This window comes from Myzus persicae, unplaced genomic scaffold (assembly GCF_001856785.1).
Source record: "Myzus persicae strain clone G006 unplaced genomic scaffold, MPER_G0061.0, whole genome shotgun sequence".
In the NCBI taxonomy this organism is placed as follows: Eukaryota; Metazoa; Arthropoda; class Insecta; order Hemiptera; family Aphididae; genus Myzus; species Myzus persicae.
The window spans coordinates 157,794-181,709 of record NW_019102885.1 but is presented as its reverse complement, the minus strand read 5'-3'; the positions used below and the strand labels follow the sequence as shown (position 1 = coordinate 181,709).

Sequence of the window (23,916 nt, the reverse complement as noted above, 5' to 3'; positions counted from 1 at the left end):
CCGCGTAAAATAGCGAAAAGTCTCCCGGTCGTGCTACTAGAACTCTCTAAAGAAAACTATAATTAAATTTGCAGCAATATTTTCAACAATATATCGTAATTTTTATTTTATTTAAAAGTGCTTACTGAATATTTTCACGATCTTAACTAATAAGTATATTTGTTGGTCAAAGTATATTTGACAGTGGCAAGTTTGAATGATTATACGACTCGCTGTCGAGTTATCTTTTACACCGATTCGTCATAATTATTATTTTACATTATTAAGTATGTAGCTATGACGCTATGTTGCTTACCTAACTTTTTTTTTTCAAAAAAACCGGAAATGGATGGTAACAGTTTAGCACAATACTAAGTTTAACTAAGATAACGTTTCACTGCTCAAATTATCAATTATGATTATAAGTTTGTATATTATTATATAACAAAAATCAAACAAAATGAATTGATTGAATTTCTCAGTGAAAGCTCTTGTAAGAGATGATTGCCGTTATTTGGATTGTTTTGATTCGTAGGCCGTCATGGAGCAGTTTCTTCGTTACAAACCAAGAGGCTTTAGCGTGGAAACAAAATATAGACTACTTGAAAATGGCTTAAATATTGTCTTGGAATTAACTTTTTTAATTGGTCCCGAAAATTGTAATATTTACTGTCGTCAAAGTTACTCGAGAATTAGTGATCCAATGAGCGTTAGTGGCTGCGTCGCAATATTATAATATGTGGAAACGATCTAGTATTATGAATACGTACCTACGTCATTATAATGATTTAAAATATGCCAACGGAGAAAAACACGACTCGCCTGCATTATACATATACAGGGTGATCCAACAAGTATGCTCACCCCCTTTTTTCTTTAATAAAGAAGTTTTTCAAAATCTGATTTTTTAAATCTTTAATTATACTCAAAGACCATATTTTCATATTCTTTAGATTTTTTCGTACCACTTAAGGAGTGTCTGGTGGCGATACAAACTTGTTTTTCAAATGGGAACCCAACTTTTTTACTGGAAATTATTTAGCAGATAATTTTTTTGAGAATATTGATGAATTGAAATCAAAATTCGAACGAATAGTTTTCTAGTTATTACACATTTTGTGCTAAGGATAATATCGCTTATAATAGGGAACAAGGATATGCTTACACAGTATACGTTGTTATCTATATAGTCTACACACATAATATAAAATAATAAGTCATTTTATATATTTATTTAGTTGAACACTTGGGTAAATAGCAAGTAAAATCCTTCTTGATTTATTTAGTTATTTTTCTTATTCAATGTGTAGAACTGTATAAGCATTATCCTTAGTACAAATTGTCCAATAACTAGGAAACCACTAGTTCGAATTTTCATTTCGATACATCAAAATTCTCAAAAAAAATTATCCGCTAAATAATTTAAAGAAAAAAAAAGTGGGGTTCTCATTTGAAAAAAAAAAGGTTCTTATCGCCACAGGACACTCCTTGAGTGGCACAAAAAAATCTCAAAGATATGTAAATATGGTATTTGGGTATATTTAAAGATTCCTGCAAAAGTCAAATTTTGAAAAAAAAAAACTTCATCATCAAAGAAAAAAATGGGGGGTGAGCATACTTGTTGGACCACCCTGTACGTAGGCAGGTACTGCAGAGCAGCAAACGTCATGTCCGTTGTATACATATATTATTATTATTATTACTATTATTATTGTTATTATATTATGTAGTACCTACCTATACGCAAGCCAATTACTCCGGAGTTGTCAGTGGACCACTATTATAATATATGCGTATTGTGCATTAGATGTTGTATTATTATTATGCTAATACGCAAGCATACGCTGAGAACACTGTGACGAAGCTTTCCACTCCACTCGACGTTTCCGAGGCGGCCGAGTTTGTCGGTCTGTCGTTCAGCGTGCGCCAGCTTAATATTATGTAGGTTATACTAGTGTGGTATTTTGTATGTGTATCGCACATATTAATAATAACGTGCAGTTTACGTCGCGCGGGGACAAAACGGTTGTTTTTCGGTCGTCTCTCTCTCTCTCTCGACGACGACGATATATTATAATTTTCGGCTGCCTACGTCTTCGCCGGTCCTCATCGAGTACACATCAAGCGTCACCGCAGCAGAGCCATCGTTCGTCCGACCGACGGACGACTTTCGCGAGTTTCCTTGTATAGTTGTACAACTGGCCGAATGCGTTCAACTACGCGAGCCGAATCCACTGAACTTGCAGTACAATAATAACCTATAGTTTGAGACATCTGTTCGTAATTTTCTCGCTGTTTTGCTGATCGCGGAGTATTTCGCATTGTATAGTTATACTAAGCGTTATTATTGTAACCACACGTTTATGTGGTCAGTCGCAGAGCAACTCCGTAGATTATGACGTTTTTGAAAAATATCAGCTGAAGTCTCCTTGTCGAAATCGAGTGTCACATCGAAATATTGTTCCAGACCAGAATTCAATATTCTAGGTAAGTGAAATAATTAAACAGCATAATGTAGACACTCAACTGGGTGCATACCGTACTCGCTTACCCACCTATAATATTGAGAAACCATATTTAAATTTTTAGAAACCAGAACCTATACTAAATTCTGAAACTGTTGTGGGTTTTGATTGAAACACGAGTTAAATGTCTGCGAGTGACAGTCAAAAGTCCGTTTACGATAATGAAAACAAATAGATAATTTTTTGTATAAGAGACTGACACGATCTTTGATCGTGGTCTGATCGTAGGTCTGGAGATAATAGTAAGAAGCACAACACAAACACGTCTTTATGAATGTCACTTTACGATTAATATATTATAATACTATTACAACAGTCAACCAATCAATACACAATACAATGTCGTATGCGTTTTACGTTGATCGTACGACGGCCCGATGAACAATAATTAGTCCAGAATTTTCCGCGGACCGTAGGTCTTACGCGACACAGTTTCCCGTCACAACTTATGCCTTGGTCGGCGTTATTGGAGAGTCGATCGGGTCGTGCTGCTGTAATCTTGTAGTAGTAGTCAGAGATGGGTCAAAACATAATTTAAATATACATGTAAATTTTATCAATGGTTAGTTGGGCTGTTTTTGTGCTCGTACATTATACTTGCTCCTACTGAGGGCTGCTGCAAGACATATATCCGTAAAAAATTATTTTTTAAAAATTTACCTAGGTAAACACGCGTGAGCTTCATGATGATCACTTTGTACGCACCCACAGGCCCTGATTTACGCATGTGCAAGCGGTGCACTAGCACATTGCCCCCAAATTTGAAGGGCCCTTTCGGCCTTCCTATTCTATACTTTGCTACCATAAATAAAAGATATTTTTAATAAGATTTAGTAAGTAGTAACTATAACCTATTTAAGGAGGCCGCCGCAGCATGCGCAGTTTTCAGTCATATTTTTTACATTTTTCGTTAAAAAAGGCCCCCAAAGTTTATAGTGTACGGGGCCCCTATTTCACTAAATCAGGGCCTGCGCACCCATATAATAGTATAGTAGTATAATATGTTAATATACCATACAAGAGTGCTTTGTCACGGACTTGGTACCTCCTAAATAATATAACAGTATGATTTTCTTTGCAAAGAATACCCATGATTTCAAAAACTATAAATGTTTAAAAAAATATTATTATTACATAATTTTTAGTTAAAAAATTTTAAAATTGTAAGCATACTCTCGCTATCTCGAATACATTTTATAGTTTATTTTATTCGCAATTTGAATCTATTACAAACGACTTTTAAGGAGAAAAAAACAATAATATTATATTTCGTATACAATTCGTTATCCCAACATATCGTTACAGTTTTTAAGGTTTTGCTTATTTTAATTGCAACTTTCGTGAAAGTTATCTCTACAACACAGTATTATTCCTATCTAAACTGAGGGGCGAAGACCAACTATTTGAGAGGTACCACTGACCACCTCATTCCGATCATTTAAAATTTAATGTGCTTCCAATCAATTAATGAATACTCGTCTAAAATAAGATTTTTGTACAACGAAATGTTGAGAAAAATATTTTGCTTAGGAATACGACATCAAAAATTAAATATATTGTCATTCAAAAAAAAATGGGAAAGTAAGTTTTTCTGTATGGAAGGTCACAAATACGTCAAGTGTACCTCGTCATTGCCTATGGACAAAAAATGATTCTGAGCAATAACTTTTTTTATAACCATGGTTATACACTTATACCAAACAATAATTTTAATTATAATATTCTAATGTTCATAATTAATTTTTTTTCCTAATAATTTTAATAAGTATTAAGTATTTTTATTTTTTACCTCCTTCCAGAAATACTCACAAGCTCAAATTTTCTACAAGAAACTTCTACCAAAATGCCAAAATATAATGATCAGAGCATTTTGTCTAATAGGAAAATCGTTTTTAGATATAAAAAGTAAATTTAAATTAAAAAAACATAACATTGTATTGTAAAATCAATACTATGAGTCAAAAACTAAAAATATAACGACGAAAAATACATTTTATCCCTTCAAAAAGTTTTATTTGTATAATGACTTGAAATTATTTCCTAAAAACTTCAGTACTTTGGATAGGTATCGTGACGAGCATTTACTGTTAAAAATATAATCACCCATTAGAATATTTTTTATGATGTACACGTATTACGCGATATTACATACCCATTATATATTTTTTAACATCGTATACGCCGCTGCTCACACGTCGTACATCCCGCGGGCAATAAATCCCTGCCAGCCATTACCTTATTACGTTATGTTGAGCATAAGTTACACGACAATGACATGCCACTGAGCCATGGAATATACTTTTGCGCGACGTTTTTGCAAAACATAAGTAACAAAATCATTTACTAAGTCGTATTGTTACACGTTCGCGTGATCGCGCAAAGCGTGTGATGGAACTGCAGCTTACGTCCCGAGAAAATTACTTCAAAATCCTAACGCGAATTCAACGCTTCATTCTGACGTGTGCCATGCGCACATTACGAGCATTATTCCAAACGTATACCAGGTATGAGGTCCATGATTCCATACGCGTCATCGGTATATGTCATTCCGTGCGCGATATTATACGAGCAGTTAGTACCTATGAATTGTTGATTACTTATTTCCTTCTCGAGACGACGACGTCCGTCTCGATCGCCGACTGCAGCTGCGCAACAGGCTCCTTTCTGTGCACATACGCTACTCAAATCGTTCTACACATATCTCTTTGGGTACTCACATATATACTATTATTGTTATTATTATTATTATTATTATTATACAACATCATTAACAAACACGCGTCCGACCGTACCTATATAAAATAATATATAGGTACATTGTCGTCTCCCCGGATAATACACGGGGCGGTCGTATACTGTAGGAAACGTACATTATTATATTATATTACGTCGTCCCTTCGCCGGTTTAGTGGTATTTAACGCCGACGACGACATTGTCTAATTTTTTTTTTTTTTTTTTTAGTGCCGGACGACGACGGCTAATGCACATTGTGTGCGATCGCGTTAAAACGGTTTTCCGATTTTAGTACTAATATTCCATTGTCGAGACGTGTACATAATAATATCATATACAATAATATCACATAGCTGCCTGTATTATAGGTGTATTATATTATATAGGTGCCCTCGACTTTGTGCGGATAATGTCCCATACACGGTCGTAATAACGATCAGTTTTTACGCGTTATTATGTTATTATATATTATTATATTATATTATTATGTGTACGCCGCGGCCATTAAATACGACCGGATTTTTATATTTTCACCTCCAGCACCGCCGCCGCCGCTGCCTCTGACCGGAGATTTACGACCTCCTTTATTCGGACCTTATATTATATATCCGTCAAAAGTATATATAATAAAGCTTTTTAACGTTTGTTCGACATATTAATATTATAAGTGTTTCGTTTCGGTCTTTCGTCGCAGTCGTTTTCCTTCTCGAGCGACACCACGGGCTGTTACGTGCACACACACACACACACACACACACACACACACACACACACACACACACACACACACACACTCGGTGGTTATCAACTCCGACTGCTTATTTTTTATTGGTCGTTATATCGGCCGCAGCGCTTTTATTTTTGCTTTTCCGCCCAAGCGGTCCCTGCAGCCAGTCTTAAAAAGTTTTATACTGTATACGAACATTATATTATGGCATTGCTATAATATTATTATTATTATATCGAAAAGCCGAACGTGCATTGATGATCTCGAATACCGATATAGGTATGGTACTTACAGGGTGATTCACCAACTACGCCAAATCTCGTTTTTTTTTCTTTTGACTGTTTTTGCATACTTGATATTTATTTACCATTTAATGAGCGTCTTCTTGCATGGTGATGCAAACAGTTTTTTTTTTAAATTAGTGCCATCGTTAAATAATTATAATATGTCCCACATTATTCACTTTAAATTACTCAGCATAATATCATTTTATAAGAATTTCAAAGTTATACTGTCCTACACAAAAAATTACGAACGAGTATAGTTTGTTATGTAATCATCGGCAATAGAGCTGAAAAATATGAGGTCTGTGATTTGAAAATCATAGTAACTAATGCTATAATTAATCAACATTTTATAATTGATAATGTCATTCATAATGACCATAGTATTGTGCTAAGTTTATAATATATTTATTAACAATTCAGATATTATGTTGGAATTTTTAGATGGATAGGTCATCGACATTAAATGATCTACCTAGATTCTGAATAATTAAATGTAAAAAGGAGGTTTTCGTTTGGAAATCTAAAGTTCGTGTTGCCTCCGGACGCTCCTTAATAATGGTACAAAACACTTAAAGTTCTCAACAAAAATGGTCTTTAAGTATATGATATTTAAAAATTCCAAAATGTATATTTGGAAGAACTGTATTATTACAGAAAAATACCGGGGTGAACATGTCTAGCGAATCACCCTATGTGTTTTATATTGTATCGGCCGCCGAACACTTGAGGTCATTACACGCACGTTATTATTGCCAAACTCTTAAGCGAAATATTATTATTTATTTTATAATCTATATAACTCGAGTATATTTGGTTTTACGACGAGTATCGTGAGTAAGCCGTAAAATATCGTTCCGAGTTCACGACGTATTCGATTCCCGCGTGAAACTCGAAGTATAAAGAATATTATAAAAATCGAATTTTTATTGCCGACTATTACGCCGAGTGCGTTACGTCCAGACGATTAATATTGGAAAATATAAAAATGATATTGCGACGGCAAAAAAAACGAATATATATATATACATACAACGTTTTTCGAATGTAAACAGTTACAGTCTTGGATCGAATACAATGGATAGGTCATTCGAAAAATTTGCAAGCACACGTTTCTATTATAGGACCCCATCGATATGCTCATGAGCGAATGACCTCTCATAATATTCTTTATGGTGAATTAAAAATATTTTCATTTATCAATATCAATAATAACGGACGAAATGAATCATTTACAATAAATGAGAGGATGACATTTTCCCAAACGGTTTTCTGTCGATTCACAATGATATATGGCATTTAAAAAAAACCAATTTGTTAGGTTTTATACCTAAACGCATAGTATTTACACGTTTTTTCATTGTCTTCGCTGAGAAAATACATTTAAAATGTAAAAAAACATCAAAGTACCAGAAAATTATATTATGTGTATGAACTCAACTCGATGACAACTATAATGACAGCAAACAGTGAAGCTGCTGCGGTTTAAGTATCCTACAGCGACAGTCGAGGAAAAAATGATTTTGTTTATAAAAAAAAAAATAATAATAAGCAACTCAAACTGCAAACAAACATCTGAACCTATAAAAGGAGATAAGTCAACATCAATAATAGTACCTATACGGCATCAAAGAGTTCCGGAAAAACGTTTGAGACCGCGATCATAATATAATAATATATAATATACGTAATTGGTGCCGCACAGACTAATACATTGGTCGTACATGTTTACACGTACATAATAATATCCTATGCAGACTTTGTTTATTGTTGGTAAACAGCAAAAAAAAAAAATGTTTTAAAAGTAGAAACCAAGTGCTGCACCCCAAAGGGAATACGCGAAATAAAGCGCAAGCGACTGCCGTTTCTTATTTTTATTTTTTTTGTATTTATTTTCTCTCGAAAATCGGTTTTCCATACAAAACACACAAAAATTAGTCAATCGTAAACAACGGCCGCGCAGTAACCAAAATTGGATTACCTCCCTGCGTTTGACACCGCAAATATTTACTGCTCTCCCGGACTCACCGCTGACGTATGTACGAGGAGGACATGTAAGTTTTATTGGTCGCCGCCGCGTGCGTGTTCGCCGTAAACAACTCAAACGCATTTTCCGGCGCGCATGTCGTTTTCACGGTTCGATCGTTGCAAACGCGCATCATACATGGTAATAATAATGATTACGCAATTTCGCCGTTTAATCTCGCAGAGACTTCAACTGCCGAGCAGTATTTTATCGATACGTATTGCCATACTGTATGACGTATATACCTACCTAAAGCCACACGGCGACAGAGAAAATATATCGAGTTAAGTGCAGTGCGGTATGCGTCTACGTACATTTCGTATGCCCGTGTGCCCGGAGAGAGGCAAATTTTCCAAAGGGGTCGTACAAAATAAACAACCTTAGGGCGCGCCCAGTATTTGCGCGACTGCGCGTTTGGAATGTTGTTTCGAAAAACTGTTTGAAGAACCTCGAAGGCATTGCGATTTCGACGAAAACGGATCGTGTACCGGGTATAAGGTATTTGCGTTCTATTAAATGACATCATTACCACATCCGTGTACGACACGCGGTTTCGAATCTGTACCATGCAGTACGTGCTGTAAGCACCCGCCGACTATATTATTGGTTTGTTTCGACTCGACTGCAGGCTAAGCGACACTAGCGAACGTCAAAGAGTGAGAAGGTGAAAGACAAATGCCTTCAAGTATAGGTACAACTACTAACTTATCTGCTGTTCAACTACGGGCGTCGGATGTAGGGCACTGCAGTAAGGAGAATATTACATTTGAATTAAATGAGAAATTATTATGTATTGAATGGAAAACCAATCAGAGCAGATAGTGTCAACCGAGCTATCAAACAATTATTTTAATATAATAATAATAGCGCTTTGTAGAAAGTTCGTAATTTTTTTTTCCGGTTTATTTTTGTTTATTATTTATTTATTATATAATATACGGAATGGACCCTTTTTAAAAGTATTAAGAATTTATACTTTTTACTCTCCGAAGTACAATCTAGATCTCCCATAACAGCTACGAAAATCTTGGATCGAAGTTGATGATCGGAAAATTTGTTTTCTACTACGAAAAAATGATCTCAGACAAAAAAATAAACAATTTTTAAAGAAGACATATCATATTTTGAATGATATCGCTTAAAATCACTTCGCTCAGAATCTAAAAATAACCTATTGTAAAATTTAGTATTATATTATGGTATGTTTATGGCGTCTCTCAAAACAATCGAGTTTGCTAATTTAAAAAAAAAATTAAATCATACAATTTCTTAGAACAATCGAACAACTGACTAAAAAAATAAATACTCGTTATAGAAACTTCTATAACAACAGTACAGGTACATGTAGGTACCATATTCATATATTTTGTCATTAGGTACTTATTACGAAGTAAGAATGAAATACATAATTACCGCCAAAGCACGTTCAGTTGATTAGCGCGCTTAACGCCGTGGCGTGATGCTCATTACATATTATATATCGACGCAATATAAGTCATTAATCACCGACACGGCGTGACTGAACCAAAAAAAAAAAAAAAATACAAATCTTAGGCGTTATTGTCAACGAAGAGAACCAACGTATACGCGCAGCGCATAATATTTTATCTATACCTAGATACGTATTATTATTATATACTTCCGGCAGCAGAGGAGGTTAGGTTAATACCGGTATAATGTAATATTAAAGAATCATTGTCGAAGACTTTAGAATAATATTGGTTTTCTCCGTCAGCTCGCTAGACTGTCAAAGTTATAATATGATTGTATAAATACATTTATAAGTCGAAATGTTTATTTTGGGTTCCTTGTTGTATACTGAGATCGCTGCAGCGGACGCCGTCGCTGACGAGACAACAATAAATCATAATAATGTGTGCAATACACGCGCCGTTCTGAGATCTACGACTGCAGCCCTGCAAACGTTTCGAAATATTAAACTCAACAGTTGTAAAAAAAAATGTCAGGTATAATATTATGATATTATTGTATTATTGTATAGTGCAACTATTCTAACAGTAAAAGTGAAGTGAAGCGAACGAACGAAACGGTTTCTTCATGAGCTCCCGTTTTGAGGGGGCAGGACCTGCTCACTCCTGGAAGAAGTTATTGTAATATTGAATGAACTCGTTCATCGTGAAAAAGAAAACTGTTACAAGGACGGTTTCATTCGGAATGTCATATTGATGACTTTTATTTTATTGACATCCAACACATTATTATTAAGTTTGGAATGAAACTAAGACATTTATAAATAAAGTCCATATTAACCGAATAATAAATTTGATTATCACATTCAATTTACTATTTTGTTTAACTGTACAAATTAAAATTAATTTATAGTTATACGTCATTTTATAATAAAAATAATAGTACAAACATTAATTATTAACAGCTACTCATAGCTTCACGTCATATTATATTCTGGAAAACATTAAATGTCTTCATTTGAGTTACAACATGAGAATTGCTTTTATTCTGCCTTCCTTTTCCTCTTAAATTTCTACCAACGGAAATGGCATGGAAAATATTATCACCTACAGTTTTTTGGAACTCTTATGATCGTTTCTATATTCAAGCTTCTCTTTCAGACTTTTATACAGTTCAATGGTTACATAATGACGAGCAGTACATCTCGACAGCGTGCTTGGTGATGAGTTGTGTGAAGTGGAATTCTGTAGCAAAGTTTTCATTGACACGATGGTGGACACCGACCGAGATAATAACAATGCCGCCGCAGTGAGTATGACACATAATTGATAAAATAACGATACTAATAAAAGTAATATACGAATAACAAAGCTTCCGATACGATATGATTATTATTATTAATAGTGTTAGGATGTATATATTATGACCTTGAAGACTCGAAATAATGAGCGCATATAATATGTCAAATAAATATCAGAGTATATCCTTAAGACTGCAAACACATGACTATACGAAATTATGTGAAAGCGTTAAGCAATATTGCATTGTTCATTGCTTATTCAATATACTAATAACTATATACGTTTGATGGATTTATCTATGTTGATTATTTACAAACGTTTGATATTCACACGTTCTCTAGAGTTGTAACAACAATTTATAACACTTATCTCATCTAAAAGCATGTACAAAACACATGTGTGGCATCCACAATCTGGTACGGTCTTCTGGACAGTATTTTTATTAATGTTTCTTAAGACGATAAATTAAAAAACAATGGCTAATAATGTATAAAGTAAACATGACTAAAAATATAAAACAAAAAAGTACTGTAAAAATAAAAATAAAATTTAATATAACTGCTATTACTTCTTACCAAACACAATTTGTAATTCGTTCTTCGATGAGCACGACTGAAAGATGTTGTAATAAAAGTAGATATATTATGTAAATATGTTAAGATCATAAACATTATCCTAACTGTGATATTGCTTATAACCTGATAAGCGAGTGTATTTTCGTGCAGACGAGCTGTATAAATATAGGGTCAGAAAAAAACTATGAAAACGAATTTAATTCATGCAGGGCAAAGGCATACTGAAACGGCGAATTTTCGTCCGGAACGACAGACCACCCCAAGAGTCCACCGCAGCGACGGCCAAACCGCTTCAAGCCGGCGGCTTCTGTCTGGTAAACACTTGCAAACGGTGCGTAACGTTTGACGAAACGATCACGATCAAGAATGACAAGGACCTGGTGGTCAGGAAGCCGCTGAAGCTGGAACTCGTCATCGACAACTGGAAGTCAAACGGTGCGAAAACGCCGCCCGAAACGATTCTGCCCGATTCCGGGATCGTCAGACGTCTGGTCGACGAGTTCAACACTATTGAAGAAGTGAGTTTAGAAAATTATTAAATATTTACAATATAATATAAATGTACCTATGTCGACAGCCTGGCGCGCAGATGTGGTTGTGGTAAAAAAAATTAAGATTTTCAGATTTCTTCAATGGGGGAGACAATATTAATAAATACTACCGTAAAATAGTAACTTAAAAAAACCCATTTGAAAAAGATTATTCATTTTTCAATCGAAAGAATGATTGAATATGATAAGATAATATAATATTAAATATGAATATTATTATTGTTATTTGTTATTATTATAACAGTATTGTGAGTCGTTGTACAATTTATAGTATTTAAGACCCTTCAGCACAATATTAGGATTCATCAATTTGTTCGATATTACTCAATATTATTGTCATGCACTGTAAAATACGTGATTTTATGGGAGGTTTTGATATTAAAAACTAATTTATTTTTGAACCCTTGATTTGTAATTATGACTTATATAAATGTTGACGATTGTTCGGGATTACCAATTCAGTGTTTTTAAAATAAAGCAATAATTATTCGCAGAGAGGGATGTATCACGGTTTTCAAAATAAAGGAAATTCAAAATAATAGTAATAATTAATAAATTCTATATTCTATTTTTCTTCTTAAAAATAATATCATAATATACTGTTCCTTGTAAATGAGATACTATTATATTATATTCGAGACCAAGAAAACCGATTTGTGTATATGCACACTGTTGATACTTAATCCATTTTTTTAGTCTCGCAGTTGGTACACAATGAAGGTGTATTATTGTGTTCATTTTTCAGGTACCTAATGGCTAATAGTTACTTTGAGACGTAAGAATGTATAATAATTTGTTATTTGATCCGTTTTAATAAAAATATTTGGATGACACGGCGCCTGAAATAGGCTATTTAGCTACACCACGTCAATGTTTTCGGGAACTCGTTATGTCCCTAATATTATTTGAATATATTTATTTCTGTGCTGAGTTTAGACAGTGAGGTGACAAAAAAATAAACATTCAGAATAGTTGGCAATTAATATTATTTACAAAACGGATTCACACGCAAATTTTAAGGATTAAACGTTTTCCACCTAGGCGTAATACAATCGATATATCCGTGTTATAAACATAATATATGATATAAAATGAAAACCATTGCATCAGTTGATCAATAATGTTGTCTTCAAAATTAGAATCGAAACATAGAGTCTAATATAAAAATTCATTTAATATGCTCATTCACTTAAATTCTTCATAATGCATTCATTCAAATTCCGGTTTTTCTAAATTTTTAAGTATACTTATAGAATCTAACTTTTAAGATACTTCAATTATTATTAATCATTATTCATGACTTATTAAAATTAAAATCACCCCATAGTCTCCATATATTCTAAGCCTATATTATCATTATTTAGTAATAACTTTATTCTAAAGTATTTTGATTTCAGTGCAATTTTCAAAAAAAAAACTTAAAAATAAACACAAAAAACTATGGTTATTTTCAAAGAAAAGAGAAATGTATATCGTCACCGAATACTCTTTGAATGGCATGAAAAATGGTCTTTAAATATACAAAAAAATTTAAAAACAGAAAAAATTTGAATAAAATGCATCATTGAAGAAACTGAATTTATTATTAAACTCATTATTTGTACCTTCTTCGCTCTCGAGTTCTTGATAATTTTACTGACGTTTTGTTTCATTTATATTCTTAGCGGTTAACCGATATTTCCGAAATCGAATCTACATCGATTGAGGAGGATAAAGTTAAGGAAGACGAGCCAGTGGAAAGCCGTACAAATATCCCGCTCTGCGAAGCATTGGATTCGGTCAGCTTAACCAATATAGACGACCAGTAACCGGAAAATGCTGTTATGTATCGAACGTATTTTTCTGACATCGGTAGTCTCGACAAAATAAACGTCTAAAAAAGTACATATTTTATTTACGTGTTTATCTATAATAATTTGAACAGGAATATAACAGTCCCGTTATATTGTGCTTAGGTTTCTTGTATCGATAGTTTCTTCTAAACATTACCTGTACTGTTATTTAATGTAGAATATTCAAAATCGATTTATTCGAAATGAAATTTTCCATTCACTTAATCACATTCGTATTGTAGCTGGTGTCTTACCTATGCCTGAATACTATTTTACATTTTGTTTTTGTTTTTTTTTTTTTTTCATAGAAAATGGCGGCAGCAAAGTTAACTAACGGAAAATCGTCGTTACGAGGTCGTTCGCAAGGTTCCGGCAAGGTAAACGATCTTATAACTATGTTCAATTCGAAATCAACAGACAGAAAAACTGAAGAGCTCCAAATGAAATTCATCGACTTTTGACAGTATTTTATATTCCTACTCCAATGTAAATATAATTGTAAAAACGTCGTGGGAGTCGACCCCCACCTCCCCAACCGGCGCTGTCGAAATGTGGAATTTTATTCTGTACTAGTACGATTCTGTTTGTGCTATAATTTTTGACCTTTTTATAGTATTGGCACGACCTTCCTCAAAACTATATTTTATCATTTAATACACAAACATTTCACGAATATCAATAATATTGTCAGGTGGTAGCAAATGTTTAAGAAAAATTACGACAAATTTACCAAATTATATTAATTTTACATATCATGTTATTTTTTTTTTTTTTTTCATAATTTATAGCAATTTTATTTTGAAACATGTAGGTAGGTACTTAATAATAATACGATTATTGCTATGATCAATTATTATTGATCATCTTAGAACATTATTACAAATAGATACATTGTACTACATTTGTTTTACTATTATTCGCCGAGAAATCTGCGAAAAGACCCATTTTTCCGCTTCCAATCGCATACTACGACTCATCGCCCAGACTTCGTCGTCAAGTCGCTTGCATCGGATCGCGTCCCGCGCTACAACTCCGTTGGTTGGGCAATTTTGAGTTTCGAAAACGTCACCGCGAGACGTCGTTACGATATTAACAATGTCATTATACAATGTACATTATAACAAATACCTCGCTATGCGCCGTCGGTCGTTAAAACCGATATTTATATATGTATATATATCGCACTCGACACATTGTACTTAATAATATGTACGCATAATAATAATATCACTTTATGTAGCTATAGGTGTCCGTTTCTCTTATGATATTTTATTAGTTGTGTGTGTGTGCATTAACGACCGAAACGGTTATAACGTCGTCTAGCGATACGTATACGAGACTCGCATAATATAATATTATGATATTAGGCATAATATATAATATTATACTACGTTTAATGCGGCGGCGGCGGCCTTTGCTCGCGTAAATATTATACGGACCGCTGTCGAAGGTTATAATATATTAATGTGCGCGACCATAATATAATATATAATATGGTCGTACACGTCGTATTATATACTTACGACATGCCCAACACATATATACGTATATGGTATATATATATTCTACACTGCAGTATTAAACGTGTTTAATATTCGTGTCTCGCGTGTGTGTGTGTTTATTATTACTATTATTATTATACAGTCATATACATTTGACGGACGCGTTTTACTCACTAGCACACACACACACACACACACATACTTCACGCGTGGTGTTTCATACATATATATATATATATATATATATATATACGACCACCAGTGTCCGTGTGTGCAGTAAACTTAAATACGTATCTATATACATATATATATAGCAGACGAGTGTGCGTGCGGCGCAGGATAATGACGTTATCCTGGCGTGTGCATCATCATTCGCTGCTGCAGTATAATAATATATGTGTATATATATACATGTACGTATAGGGTCCGGCCGATCATATTTCAACGTCGAGCGCTGGATATATGTGCGATATTATATATATATATGCATCGCGTATATATATATATATATAAGTGCGTGCGGGCGGACAGGACGAAACAGGATATACATAGTCCCGCAGGCTGTTTCGGCTAATTAATAATAAAACCGAGCCGACGGCGGCGTTTTACTGCGCGCCCGGGATTGGATTAGTAATCCGAGGCCGAAACCGACGATTTTAAATCGGACAACTCGCGTTAATTCGATGACGATACGACCGATATCACATCACTCGCGGTACGTATATACTGTACAAATATAATAATATATATATAATGTAATAACGTGTACCTACAATGTACGCATAGAAGCAGTGATATATATACGTATATAAATATGCACACGTACCTATACTAGCAATCGGTGGCTGATCGAACGGGAGGAGGTGAGGTAGAATCCTCGCCGCCTACACCATCGATTTTCGGGGATATTTACAAAAATGTTCGACGCGTGTACTGCACTTGCTTCGGAAACCATCGACGGTGATTAAAATAATAGTCATATTCACCATGAGAAATCGTTGGAATAAAATATGAAGATACAATTGCTGTTTTTAGATTGCAGTAATATTTCAGATTTCGTTTGACTCGTCACATAGTTTGAGCTCAATAAATACCAGTTTTACTTATGATTGATGGCATCCACACGAAAAAAAATATCAACATTTTGATTGGGTGAGGTCGACCACACGATCAATGTATATTATACGTCGACATAAATATTCTTGAATAACATTTCATTGTACTACGAAGTAACCACAAATCACATTACAATAAATAATAAAATAAAAAAATTACAAGGGCAAAAAATATTTAAAAATATTTGAAAGTTGAAACCATGTAAAGAAAATATTTTCAAAAACATTAGTACATTTTGAAATATAATGAGTGTCTTAAGTTAAACGAATCACCCAGTATATACCATGCATTTTGTGTTTTTTAATACGCCTGCGGCCCCCATTAAATATCTTTTTGCGTTGGGAAATAGGAGCGAAAAGGCCTATGTTGATAAAATGTACCACGCAAAGCTCACGGGGAATGCTAATGAGTGCCTTTTTAACGAGTCACCGAACAATAATATTTCACGCACCACACTATACAAATTAATAATGATATTCAACGGGCTGGAGGTTTTTTTCGTCATTCGTATACAAGCGTATATCGTATTATTATTGCAATGTCCGCCGTCCGGTACATGGAACTTAATATAAATTTCTGTTTTATAACTCGCGGTCCATGAGAGCAAATTTTTTTAGAATTGCATTAAAAACACACACACAAATCGCATATTATGAAAATTGTATATACTATTGCACAAGAAAAAAAAAACGTGTAAAAAACTACGAACCGCAAAATAAATAGCACTATAAAAATTCAAAAGTTATAGAAAAGGAGTTTAGTCTATTAATATAATATAAAAGATAGTTGATCAAATTATTTTTTTTTATTAAAACTTATTATTGAATATATTTCTATACTATGTAAGTAATATGTTGTTTTACAATATTAGAAATTAAAGGTGAACATGTGTTGTACCGTGCAGCAACACAAATTTATAATTTAGTGATTTCCTATAGTTCTGATAATTGATTCGTGTTCTCAATAAATTAGTTTAATGTCTACTGAACAAGTATTGTAGTATGACTAAGTATATATGGTATAGGAGACAATTGTTATCACATATTTTATATGAACGATTTACGATAAACACGCCAACAATTTGTAGGAATATGATAAGAATAATACATTATTATCTTAATAACTATGATGGTACGTCGACAATTTATCTGCTGGTAACAAACTCATAATTGCAATAATATCAATTTTATATCATCGAATTAGTTAAGTCAACACATAACACCCACAAAATTACAAAATTAAACACGCAGAATATTATAATGTAAAATAGTATAATTCGGTAATATATACAAATATGTAATCAGATTTAATAATTTATTTTGTCTACAAAAAAGAATTGCGATATCAATTAAATTCGGCCTTTAATTAATAATAATATAGCATTATAGGTTTTCATTCTTACTGACACTGCCGTTAAAAAAAAAAAAAATTATAATTTGTCAGAGCGCAATCCGATCGCCGTTATTAATATTACTTGCGTACCGTCATTCGGAGTGTCCGCGATCGGTCACGTTGAACATAAAACGGCATTATACACTAACGATAATAATATTAATAATTTTGATACACGATACGCACCATCGGGTATAATAATAATAATAATAATATAATATCGTCATAAATAATTGCAACACATTTTTAGGCCGTCCGGATATGAAAATATATCGTATGGTTATACGCGGAGCGATGACATTGTGCGGCGTACACACATACGCGCACAGAAACATTTTGATTATGCCAATTAGTCTTAATTTCGTAAATCCGTAAAAGCATCGAATTTAATTACACGTGCTGGAAACTCGATATATCGCGAGTTTCGGACGTGCACGTCCATCCCCGCCGTCACGGCCGACTGCTGCGGGATATTATACGTGCGCTTATTCGTTCGCAAATTATATTATTATTCGCCGTATTATTATTATTATTATTATTGTACAACTCTGGTTCTGTACGTGTGCATATAGTATTCGTGTATATAAAATATAACTGATATAACAAATCGGCCGTCCGATAAACCCATCACTAATGGATGAGCGCGCGAAGGGTCGCTTCGGGATGATGGAGCAGTCAAAACAAATTAATTCGTCGTCGTCGTCGTCGTCGTGGTAGCCGTCACCGCGCGAAAGGGGTAATATTTTTTCCCCGACATTCGCGACTCGCGAGTCATCGACTAATATGATAACTAATGTGTATAATATGCTGCAGGACGATTAACCGACTATGATAACCCCCCCCCCCACCATATCACACATTTTTATCACTTTTGCAAAGAATTTATACAACGTTTTTTGGAATTCGACTTACAGACCATCACGTATTCGAATGCTTAGATTCTACGTACTGTTGGTCAAACAGTAGCGGCCTCTACCAAATTCATTTTTTTTTCAAAAGAGAATCACATCATTTTTTAACTGAAAATTGTTGATCAGATAATATGGCTCTTGATAATGAATCAGAATTCGACGAGTAGCTTTTGAATCATTCGACTTTGTGTAGGTACTGAGGATTATTACCGATACAGTGTGTGAAGGTTTTACAATTATACCAGTCTCTTATATGGTTGTACATCATCTCAATATAATAGGTACAATTTAAGTTTGCATACAATTTCCAAAAGTTAGAATTCGAATACTTTCAATATCATAACAAAACAATATAAGTGTGCATATAGTTGAGAAATGACTCCGTGTATAAAACAAGTGTCCAAACATTATTATAATATAAGATGTAAACTTGATGTAAGAACACCAGTCCCGCACGAACGGTCCACGCCACAAGCGCGCAACAGGTCGGAATACATTTAAAAAACAACGACCTACGAAGATTATTATTTCATACCGTCCGTTCGACGCTTCTCAGCCGAATTCCATAACAATCATAACACAATATAATATAAAATGTCGATACTTTGCTATCATACCTGTGTATTATATAAATGTTAATGTACGTTTGCATAGGGTTGTATGGACTCAGAAACTGCCGAACCAAACCTATGTTATGACGACATGCAGTGGTACACTTTTTTTTTTAATGGTATTATAATCTATTCGCGTATGACATAATATACAAATTAATGTATGTTTGTAGCTTATGTACTCAAAAACTGATTTTAACGTACATTTCAGACGTTGTGGTTAGGCTGAGGCATATCGAAAAAATGTTAAGTGTAATTTGATTATTCGTTCGAAAATGTACCACCAAATACAAAAATGTAATTCGTCACAGACATGTCGGGCGAATCAGTTCACAAAGCGAGGTACACCGACGCCGACTTGGCCGTAAACCGATATTGTGCTGCATTTTTTGTTTGTTCATTTTTTCCCCGATTGCACAACTATAGTTGCTAGTACTTGCTAGTATTATATACAATTACTATAATAATTATCGTAAGCGTAACTATATATATATATGTATATATAACGTATATTCACTGTAACTTCGGCACGACCGGCGCAATTAACTTTAACTGCTTTATCGTGTTTCGGGCTACAACAGCGATTGACAAACGTACTGCTGTGATGGCCACAAACAACGACGACGACGACGACAATTGACGAGGAGAGAATACGACCGCGCACACAATTAGAACGAACCGGCCGATTTGCCGGGGTCAGACGTTAAACGTATTACACACACACGCGCACACACACACACACACGCACACCAAATATACGTGTCGGGGACTGCGTATGGGGAAAGGTCACCGGCGGCGGCGAAAGGGGCGAAGTGACACTTCTCCGAGAACGGTATAATTGTGTGTATAAATGTTTTCGGTTGATCGGCCAAAGTGGTGTGCGTTTTGCAGTCGTCGTACACAGAGCCTAATATTACATAGCACACCGTCGCCACTCTTATTATTATTACTATTGTTGTTGTTGTCGTCGTCGTGTACGCATACGACCGGACCCCGTCGCCAGATGTGGAAACGATTTCGTATACATATTATACGTGCGCAACGGGGGCGTGCGTGTGTGCAATGTGCATTATCCGGAGGAGATTTAATTTCTGTGAAAACCCGAGACCCGATCGGGGTAAAAACTCACTGACAGCCTTGTCAAAGTGTCAACCAGACGACGAGTCGCTGCACGTCTAAATACTGTATGTATATATATATATAATATATATATATATATCATATACTGCAGCACGACTACCGCGGCTACGGCTATACACACTGCACAGTCGTACTCGGATCTATTTTTTTTTTCGTTCCTTTTTTCCTCCTTTATTTCCATCCTTCTCGCCCCATCTCGCGTCATGTTCGGCACAGGCCTCCTCGCTTCGACGACGCCGCCGCCGCCGCCCCGACACTCGCCTGTTTATTAAAACTCGCGACAGAGTCACCGCCGTAGACGTCCGCGTGCGTATGCTCGTGTGGTGATTTATAGCTTTCTGGCGAGCGCTACACTCGCTAATGGAATTCCGTTACGGTCACTGGCTGGAGCGTGTGCACGCACACATAATGTACGACGTGTGGGTGTGTGTGTTGTGTGTGTGTGCACGCGTGTATTTTTAAAAACGTCTCGGATTTTCGGAAAAACGGGAAACCGTCACGCGTTTTTTCGCCTCCCCGCGCGGTCGAAAACGAGCTGCTAATTTGACAATATCGTCGGCTAGACGTGTATTTTTGGAACCGGGCCGGATACAAGAGTAATGGTCGTCGTCGGAACGCGCGCATGGCCCGCACAAAAGCGTCTTCCGCTCCTCCGCTGTTGAAGGAACGCCGCCGAGCACATATTAAAGCGTACGCGGACGCAGCAGACGTTTAAGGCGTTCAGATCGTTTTTCGGGGATACATATGAGTTATAAATGGACCGAAATCGCGATGCGTGACCGGAAGACATTAAAAACTGCGTTATTGACAAGTTTAAACTATTAGTAGTCGCGCGTTTGTTTGCTTCAGTTAGTTTTTGTAGGTAAGTACCTACCTATGGCTAAATCATAACATGGAAACAATATTTGAGTGCCTTCGAGGGTGGTAATTACAAGACTCATTGTCCGGGGTGAAAGATTTATATCGGTTGTAGAAATAGAGAATCTTCGGTCGACCTGATTGTTTGATTGTAGATCGAGTGATGCTAAATAATTCTTATATTTCTTAAATAATTTTGTGCACATAAGCTACCTACCTACTGTATTGTGGCCTTGCCCTCGACACGTTGTTTAAGCTATTGCAATGTAGATGGTCTCACGTTAATAAAACTATAATTATTTGTTCAGACAAGAAGCAATTAATTTTTGTAAATAAACTACAACCGTCAACGATACATGATTTCTGATGATTTGTAATCGGCCAAACCGTATTAAGACGAATAAAATAAAACTAATAAACGGTGAATCGAACCTACCAAAAACAGAAAATGTTTATAATTGATAAACCTAAATATTTATATTAAAACCTAAACATATAATATATGTCTACTGGTACTTCATCTGCAGTATTGTAGTATTGTGTAACAATCATCAAACATTAACTGTAAGCAATTAAAATATGCACTTGAATCCATTTCGCTCAAGCAAAAGTTCGAAATTTAGTCAGATCAAATTCAACTATACACACATAAGTCTAAAATATTGAATAATTAAAAAAAAACATCAATCTATACGTTATTAAATCAATACGGTTTGTATTTAGTGGGAAGTGGAGGAAACATTTTTTTTGCTACAAAATATCTGGTCAAATGTTTTATTGGGAATGTTTCGGGTTGAAAATTTCAAATAAATAATTCGTTAGACATCAAAAGGTTTGGTAATGCCAAACCAGTACCTATTTACTATGAATTATGATATTATTATTTTACGGCTATGCGGTACGTGAAAACTAGGTTCGACGAACATCACCCTCTTATAGTAGGTATAGAAAAAAAAAACTAGTTTTGATTTGCGATTTCCGTGCAGCTTTAACCGTAATTTCGATTTTTTACCGTGCAATATAATATTATTATTTATAGCGCTCGAGCTTGATGTCCATTCGCACCCAAAACGTCAGCTGCCCGAACGCGACTCGCTCGCCGCAGTGACCGTTGCAACTATATCGTAATATTCGTAAACCTTTACGTATACACGTCGGACGCGCATAATAGGATTTGTTTTTTTTATCATTCCAAAACTGGATTCTACCGTAGATCCGATTTTTACCGAGTCGTTTAATGGGACCGGCGGCGGCCGTATATACAACAATAATAATAGTAATCGTTCAGAGACGACAAAAGACGCGACCTTATAATATACGAGCGAGGACGGTCGAACGGGTTGCAATGACGACGGATGATGATCGACGATATTATATATATAATATTATTATTATATTACGTCAAACGCGTGTGCACGACCCTCCGCCCGAATCGCGGTATCAAAAATCACGCTGTAATACCACTACCGGTGTCGTAGTAGAGACACCGGTGTGCGTGCGTGGTATTATACCACTACCGGTATTGAACGCGTCCGGCGTGTGTCGGTACAAGAAAACACAGTTTCGCTCCGCCCAATATATAATATAATAATAATATTAAATAATACAATGTACAAACGTCGTGTTATACCTATACAGATTGTACGGGAACTTATATTGCAATACGTTTCACGGTCGTAACTTACAGTGTGCCTACTCGTTTCGGGCCGTTCACTGCGGTCCGGCCATTTGTAGGTTTTGGCGAATGTTATTCATACTATGTCTTTACATAATAAATTATAATCATAACAATAATAATATTCATTATTACCTACACACAATGCGAGATCACGTTTATATTGGTGACGTGTACGCGGACATTGTCCGCTACGACCGCTCGTGTGTGCTTATTCGCTCAATACGCGCAAATCGGATATTATAATTTTTGTACGTGTTCCGATAGCTGCTAGTATTATGTACTTTAAGCGTACAATAGTATAATACATTAGAACATTACGCAACAAAAACGTCCTGCCGACACAGGAAAACGGTATTCGGTGAAGGCGTACGATGTTTATAATATAATATGCGCATAAGCGCGGACACGACGTGCGTGTAAGTGGCCGATTCGACCTCATTGTTGGAAAGCCGGAAGCGTTTCGATTTTTGTTCTATTCTTCCGTATAATATTATGATGATACAGTATATCATAATACTAGAAAAATCGATTCCGTCATTATCGCAGTTAAATAAAAAAATTGCGGTTTCCACACCATCGCTGTAAAAAGTACGTACCTACATATAATATTGTACATCATCTGTACTATGATCGCAGTCGGTTCTGAGGTTCCAAGGATGCACTCGGGCCGCGAAAAAAACGAGAAAATTAAAAACGCGATCCACTCGGTATACCCCCCTCAAAAACCGCCCCTAATAAATTTG

The 23,916-nt window shown here is 35.1% G+C and overlaps 1 protein-coding gene across 2 annotated transcripts; it reads left to right on the top strand.

Moving 5' to 3' along the window:
• Positions 1–1,849: 1,849 nt before the first annotated feature.
• LOC111033340 lies at positions 1,850–14,673 on the top strand. Of its 2 annotated transcripts, none has more exons than XM_022314029.1 (4): positions 1,850–2,466; positions 10,867–11,014; positions 11,792–12,100; positions 14,274–14,673. In XM_022314029.1, exons 2-4 carry the CDS (start codon positions 10,976–10,978, stop codon positions 14,424–14,426), a joined length of 501 nt encoding a protein of 166 aa, XP_022169721.1. In that variant the 5' UTR covers positions 1,850–2,466; positions 10,867–10,975; the 3' UTR covers positions 14,427–14,673. The 2 variants fall into 2 exon arrangements, with proteins under 2 accessions (XP_022169721.1, XP_022169722.1); XM_022314030.1 differs by lacking the exon at positions 14,274–14,673 and adding an exon at positions 13,798–14,006.
• The last annotated feature ends 9,243 nt before the right edge of the window (positions 14,674–23,916 follow it).